Source organism: Rhea pennata, chromosome 19 (genome assembly GCF_028389875.1).
Source record: "Rhea pennata isolate bPtePen1 chromosome 19, bPtePen1.pri, whole genome shotgun sequence".
NCBI lineage: Eukaryota > Metazoa > Chordata > Aves > Rheiformes > Rheidae > Rhea > Rhea pennata.
In genome coordinates this window covers 7,352,783-7,359,881 of record NC_084681.1, presented here as the reverse complement: position 1 = coordinate 7,359,881, position 7,099 = coordinate 7,352,783, and the positions used below count along the sequence as shown (strand labels likewise).

Below are 7,099 nucleotides of genomic sequence, written 5' to 3'. Positions count from 1 at the left end.
CCCGGGTGGCTCCCAGTGCCCCAAGGGCGCTTTCCCCCCCACACGAGGAGGGGGCTCGGGCCGGCACAGCCCCTCTTCTGGAGGGCATCCCCAGCACCCTGCCACCCTCATTAATTTTATTACCTGAACATGTGTTGAACCTATGGGGGGGGGGGAATCCCACCCGAGCCCCGGTGTCATTGCCTGGTTTGGCTTTTCCCTGTCCCGGCTCGCGGGACCCCGTGCCGGCTGGGAATGGCTCGACTCTGCACCGGGCATCGCGCTGATCCCCGCCGGCCACCCTGCGCTCGGGGGCTTGTGAGTCCTTGCTGTGGTTTTCCTCCAGAAGTGGAGGGGTTTGCTTTGAAGAAGAGGCAAAATCAGCTTTTCCTGTCACCCAGCAAGTCTGACTGGGGTTGGTGGGTGCAAACCGGGGTGGCAGCAAGGCGGCAGCAGCAAGGTTGCAACCCCAAGTCTGCAGGCCCTTAACCAAAGCGCAGCACCGTCGTTCCGGGTGCACAAGCTCCCGGCACAACGCGGCCCTGACCGCAGGGCTCGGCCGCTCGCGCGTCCTGGAGAAGCGCCCGCCCCGAGGCGGGGGCCGCAGCGGCGATGAAGCCCCGAAAGCGCCCGTGAAGCAGCTCAGCCCCTCGGCGGGGGTAATTAGGTGGGATTTGCCAACCCTGCTAACGCGGGAACACCCTGATGGTCCGTGCTTGAAATCTTCCATCGTGAGGGAGGGGCTGGGAGAACCGGCAAAAAATGAGAGCAAACCGAACGGGGCTGTTTCGTGCAGCCTGGGTGATGGATGGATGGATGGATGGATGGATGGATGGATGGATGGATGTTCATCTCCTGATTCTTTATGCGGGTGTCTGAAAGCTTAGCCGCAGTGTCGGCTGGCTCCAAGCCCTCCTCCGGGAGCCTGAGGAGGAGGGAGGACTAGAGAAGCTGTTTTTCTTGTTTGCCCCACGTTTACCCTGGGAAAAACCATCTCTCCAGTCCCGCTTGGAAGCGATCGCTCGTAACATGTGTCTCTGGAGCGAAAGCCTCGCGGGCCCCCGATGCTCCCCCGTTGCTGCGGCCGGGGCGCTTTTTTGGGGCGCGATGGTGGGAAGCGCGGAGCCCGGGGGGCGGCGAGCCCCCGCGCGAGGGTCGCTTTCCCGGGAGCCGCCCGGTGACGTGCTGCTGCGCGCTCCGGGGTCCCGTCCCGGCGAGCGCAGAGCGAGGCGGCGCGGGCGTCCCCGCAGCTTCCCGGCTCCCGGGGCGGTTTCGGGGCGCTCAGCCGGAGGTGGAGAGGGAAAAGCGAGGCAACCCTCGCTGACCGCGCCGGCGGGGAGGGCAGGGACAGCGTTTCGGCGGGGAAGCGGACGCAGCCGGTGCACGGGCAGCCGCGCGGCCCTGCGCTAGCCCCCCCTCTCCCGCGGCTCGACTGCTCTTAAGCTCCACGTTAAAGAGGCTGCCGGGGCCAAGGAAACGGTCCCTCACGGGGCAGGATGCGTTCGCTCTTGCTCTCCTCTCCGAACAAACGAAACCCTATCCCCTGCCCTAGACGCCCTGCTTGGGTTTCTCGGGGCTATTTCTGGCACGGGGCTCCATCGCCTGAAGCGTTTCCGCTGCCTCTCTCCAGCTCTTTTCTTCCTCCGTCGTTTCTCCGTCCTCTCTGCCCTCTCCGTCCTCGCCGGCGCGGCGGCGGCGGCCCCTGCTCGCCGCCCGAGATGGGGGCTGCTGCCCGAGACGGGCCGCCAAGGCGCATTAGTGCGATTGCTAATCTGCATTCGCTCTCCTCCCCGCGCCGCCCTGCTCCTCCCTTCTCCAAATTGCTCCCGCCTGGGACTCCGGCGCGGAGTGGAGCCGGAGGCTGGCAGGCTGCCCCGAGATGGACCGCGCCGCGGGAGCCCCCGGCCCGCCGCGGGGGTGAGTATCAGCCGAGGGCTGCCGGTTTTCCCGAGCCCGGCGGTTCGGGATGCTCCGGCGGCTCTCCCGGCTGTCAGCCGGTGCCGGGTCCCCATTGCAGCGCCGCTCCTTTATTTATTTATTTTTTCGTTTTTAAGCGTCGCTGCCCTTGTCGCGTCCTTCAGCCGGCGCGGGGTGGGCGGCCGGGGCGTGCGCGGGGGGCCCGAGCCCGGCAGCGCCGACGGCTCCGTGCCGGCCGCCGCGGCACGACTCGCTGCCGCCTGTGCTCAGCAGGGCCCCGGGGGAGGAAGAGCATCCCGCCGGGCCGCCGCGGTCCTCGGAGGAGCCGGGGCGGCGCGACGAAGCCCTCATGGCCGAGCTCGCGGAGCTGGTGCGGGAGGTGGTGGAGAGCAGCGGCTGGTGGGAGAGGCACGGCGTGGACGTCTGCATCATCGCCCTCAGCTTCCTCCTGCTGCCCGCGGGTGAGCGTGGCCGCGCCGGGCTCCCCGTGCCGCCGCCGCGCCGGCCTGGGAGCTGGGCAGAGGAGTGCGGGAAGGAGCCTGGGCTGGAGGGAAGGGGACGTGGGGAAGGGGGAGAAGGGGGAAAGAGGGACCGGGAAGAAAGGAGAGGAGGAAAGGCGCAAGGATGCTCGGGGCCGGCGAGCGGGAAGCGGCAGGCGGTGTCCGTGCGGATGGGGGAGGCTCTCGCCGCGGTGCGGGGTGGCAGCGAGGGCGATGGAGCGGTGGGGAGCCGGTGTGGGCAACCGGGGCGGGGGGGGGAGCGCAGGAACCGAGGCCTCCCCCGCGCCTCCCGACGTGCCGGCGGCCGATCCCGTCCCTCCGGCGTTCGCTCCGCAGGGTTCCTGTGCCTGCGGTCGGCCTCCGCCGTCCCCTTCCTGGCCGGCGTTGTCGTCCTCGGCGTGGGGCACCACGCGGTGACTGTGAAGGGCAGCCACCTGGCCAGCCACAACGCCTTGACGGAGTCCAAGGCCTGGGGCAAAGTGTGGGCTGTCTTCTTCATTGAGGTGAGCAGCGCCGAGCCAGCACCGGCCACCGCCGCCAGGCCCCCGGCACGGGTGCGGTTAGGTCCCCTTGGCCACGGCGCCGTGGAGCGGGATGTCACGAGTGCCGGTCTGGTGGTGCAGTGACACACAGTGTAGGAGCAGCCAGGAAGTGGCCAGCAAACCTGCCGTGGCTTGGGAAAGCTCTGGAGGGCAAGGAGATGCAGCATGCTGTTGCCAGCTCCCCATGACCAAATTTGGTGTCTGCCTGTGGGTTTCCTCCCCGGGACACGATGGTCGACTGCATTTGGGGTTTCTAGTGCTAATCTCCAAGAAGTTCACCTCTAAGCTGCTTTGGAGCACGTGGATGCTGAGCAAGGTGTCCTGGTGATGCATCCCCAGGCTGGTGTGATGCTCCTGCCATGGCCCTGGGGCATTGCCTCTCCTCTCTCTCCTCCCCCCAGGTCTGTTCAGCTTTCACGGCCGAGCAGGCCACCTACAACCATGTGAAGATCCACCACGGCTACACTAATGTCATCGGTTTGGGGGATTCCAGCACCTGGAAGCTGCCTTTCTTGAACCGCTATGTGTACATGTTCATCGCACCTCTTGCAGTGCCTATCATAACCCCTCTTGTTGCGCTGGGTATGTGCCTGGGAAGGGGCCCTGGGTCTGATGAGCATGTTTTTGGCAGGGTGAAACCTTGCTAATAAGCCCTGCTGCATCTGGACACATCAGGGTATCTAAGGTGTGCACAGTGCGATGCAGAGAGGAGGCGATGCTGCTCATCAGGATCTGCTCCAGCTAAGGTGTTTGCTCCAGCTCTCTTTTCTCCTGATGCTCAGAAACACTTCAGACCTCCCTATGTTGGTCAAGGATTGAAGACCCTGGCAAAAGCCGTGTTGAGCCCTAAGTGCCCCAACTTGCTCTCCCTTAATTCAGACCTTTGACTCTAGCAGGGTTCATGTTTGCACGCGGGTCTCTGGCCATTCAGAGTATCGCAGTGATGTTGATGACCGTGCGCAGGGTCAGGGCTGGGGAGGGATGCACCAGGCTGGTGCTTGACAGAAGCTCTGGCAGACCAAGTGGCAACATGGAGGAAATAATGGTGCCAGGAGATGATCATGGGAGAAAAGCCCAGAAAACGCTAATACAAGGAAGCACAGCCCTTCCAGGCTCTGGGGGCTGAGTGCAGAGCTCTGGGCAACGCCAGAAAAGCAGAGAATGACTTGGCAAATTCTTGATTGATTCAGCTTGGTTTTCCTACTCTACCCCCATCGCAGAGGAGTTAGCCAGGTTTTGTGCTGCCTTTGCTCTGTCCTTGAGCAGACACGCTCTGGCTGCCTCCGAGGGATAGGGCTGGGGGCATTTCCATGCTCCAGCGCATTACATGAGCCCTTGAGCAGGTCAGCAGGGCTTGGGGCTTTCAAGCTGGTCTGGAGGCTGAGGAAAGGGGGAGGGAGAGTGGGATGGAGGCAACGCGGGGCTGCGCAGGTGGCTCTGCACGTGCGTAAGCCCAGGCCCCTCTCCCATGTGCTGTCTCTTCTTCCTTTTGCAGATTTGCTGAGGAATGTCAAGTTGAAAACAGCTCTCCGGACCATTTGCTTCATGTTTCTGGGTCTTTATTCCCATTACTGGATTCTGCTCCATGTCTCGGGTTTCCGGTCTGCCTGGTCCGCTCTGCTCTGCATGCTGGTCACACGCTCCCTCCTTGCACATCCCTATATCCACGTGAACATCTTCCAGGTAAAAACTTTAAGCTTGAAGATGTCCTAATAGCCTTGGAAACAGGCCAACCACCACCCAGTGAAATAGTCCTGGCGTTGCTGGCTGGTGAGCTTTGCTTTAATCTCCCTCGTGCTGATTTCAGAGCTGAGGAGGTTCAGGCCTGAAGTACTGAGGAGGGAAGTGTTGGCTCCTGGAGCTGTTGGGAGAAAGTCAAGGGAGAGTGAATGCAAAAGGCCGGACTGGGCTCTCCTCCCTGCTGCAGTGAACTGGGGCGGCTTATGGGATTTGGGGCAGGGGAAAGCTGTTGCATTTACGCTGCGGTAGATGAAACCCGTATTGAAATTCCTGGATTGGAGAGAGGCTCTTTGTGCGAAGAACCAGTGTGTTTAGGGGGACGGAGCGATGGGATGCTCTGTGGGTGCTCCATGGGTGCCCCGGGCGTGGGGCATGCTCCCAGACAGAAGGGTTTGGGGCAGAGGAGGGCTAGGGACAGGGCAGACGAGCGCGATTCCCAGCGCTGCCCGGCCTCCCCTGCAGCACATCGGCCTCCCCATGTTCGCGGCCGACAAGAAACCCAAGCGGATTCAGCTCATGAGCCTCGGCGTGCTGAACCTGCCCCGCAACGCCCTGCTCGACTGGGCCTTCGGCCACTCGCTCGTCAGCTGCCACGTGGAGCATCACCTCTTCCCCGGCCTCTCCGACAACATGTGCCTGAAGGTGAGGGCAGAGGTACGCGCCGGCCCCCGCCTCGCTCCCCTCGCCCCGCGGACCCGAGCCGGTGCCGCCGCGCGCTGCCGGCCCCCCGTGCTGGGGGCCCTCTCGCCGCCTCGCACGAGCCCCAGAGCCGCTCTCCGCTCCAGTTTCCTCCGGCCTCTTCCCCGCTCCCGCTTTCGTCCCCGGCGCTGCCCCGGAGCCGCCGGGCTCGTCCCGCCGCCTCGCCCGGCAGGGCGTCTGCAGCGCCGGGCGCCGCGGCGCTCGTTTTGCCTGGAGCCCGTGCCAGCCCCCTGCAAGCCCGGTCGTGCCTCTGCTTGCCGCTCTGAGACGCGGGAGGTGTCGAAAGCCTCCGATCCGGGCGCTGCCCTGCCCAGCCCGGGGGGGGGGGGAGGGGGCCGTGTCCCTAACGCCTTTCGCTTGGGTTTCCTTCCCCCCACGTTAAGCGGCCGTAGAGCGAGCGTGGCCGGAGCTGCGGGGCGGCTCTGCGGGGCGCCCGGAGAGCCAGCGCCGCCGCCGGTGCCGCCGCCGGGACGTCCCGTCCCGTCCCGCCCCGGGGTGACTCTGCCTTTGCCTTCCCAGATCAAACCCGTCGTCTCCCAGTACCTGAGGAAGAAGCAGCTGCCGTACAACGAGGACTCCTACGCGTCCCGGCTCCGGCTCTTCCTGCAGAAATACGAGGAGCTGATGGTCCACGCTCCCCCCATAACGGAGCTGGTGGGCGTGCAGTGAGCACAGGGCCCCTCGCGCTGTCGGGGGGCCGTTTCCGCAGGGCGTTACAGCACGGCCGGTGCTTTCGGCGGGATTGGGACATCGCAGGCGCTTGCTTCCATAAAGCAATTGCATAGGAAACTCGTTTCTCCTGAATGTCTTGCTTTTGCGTAGCTGGAGCCGTGCACCGGGGCACGCGTGGGCGGCGCTGCGGGCGAGCAGCTGCGCGGCGCCGATGCCCGCGACCCAAAGGGCATCGCTGTGGCTATCTGCAGCTAGGACTTGGTTTTGTCTGCTGGTAGATACTCGCGGAGAGGAAAATCCCTCCCGGCGGCCGTTCTGTGCCCGGGTGTCCCTGGGGCGGGAGAGGACGGCGGGCGCACGCCAGGCAGCGCACGGCATCCCTACCGCCAGCGCAGCCGGGGCTCCCGGGACCGGCTCCCGGCCGGCAGCCGTGCCAGAGCCTGGATGAGCCGGGCGGCCGGGCCGGGGCTGCGGGAAAGCGTGTTGCAGCACCACGGCCGGCGGCTCGGTGGAGAGACCGTCGTGGGAAGAGGGGTCGTGTCGCTGCTGCCCGCGTGTTACCTGATTTGGGGGTAAATGAGTCTCTTCTAATAACACCAGTTTGGCAATTCAGCCTCAGCACGTGGAAGCAGATCTTCTTCCTCATGGTTTTTGCTGCGGTGCCCTCGGTGAAAAGCCGGGTCCGCGTGGGACATTGTGGCTGTGGCGGCGGGCACTGCACTAGCCCCGGCTGCGGCCGCTGCGCCCTGTAATTGCTGCTGCAGGAGTTTAGCAGGAGAATTGCCCACGGGAGGCAGGTGGGTTTGCGGTCTGCACGCGTTTGGGAGCCTTCCCCTTCTGAGAGGGGACAAACTCCTGGTCTGCTGGACGGACGGATACGGCTCCCAGTGCTGGCAGGCACCAGGGTCCCCGATGCTGCTGTGTTTCAAACGTGCCCCTGGGACGATGCGCCCACGTTTCCCCCTCTGTGTTATCACGGACCTGCAAGACTAGGAGCAAAGTCCAACGCTGTGTTGTGGTGGAGAAATGTAGGCAGAGAAGGTCGCAGCA

General features: G+C 64.7%; 1 protein-coding gene across 1 annotated transcript; it reads left to right on the top strand.

Annotated features, from left to right (window-relative positions):
* Positions 1 to 1,858: 1,858 nt before the first annotated feature.
* On the top strand, positions 1,859 to 6,166 carry FADS6 (fatty acid desaturase 6). Its single transcript, XM_062592015.1, has 7 exons — positions 1,859 to 1,896; positions 2,167 to 2,357; positions 2,733 to 2,899; positions 3,340 to 3,520; positions 4,434 to 4,621; positions 5,141 to 5,320; positions 5,897 to 6,166. Exons 1-7 carry the CDS (start codon positions 1,859 to 1,861, stop codon positions 6,044 to 6,046), a joined length of 1,095 nt encoding a protein of 364 aa, XP_062447999.1. The 3' UTR covers positions 6,047 to 6,166.
* The last annotated feature ends 933 nt before the right edge of the window (positions 6,167 to 7,099 follow it).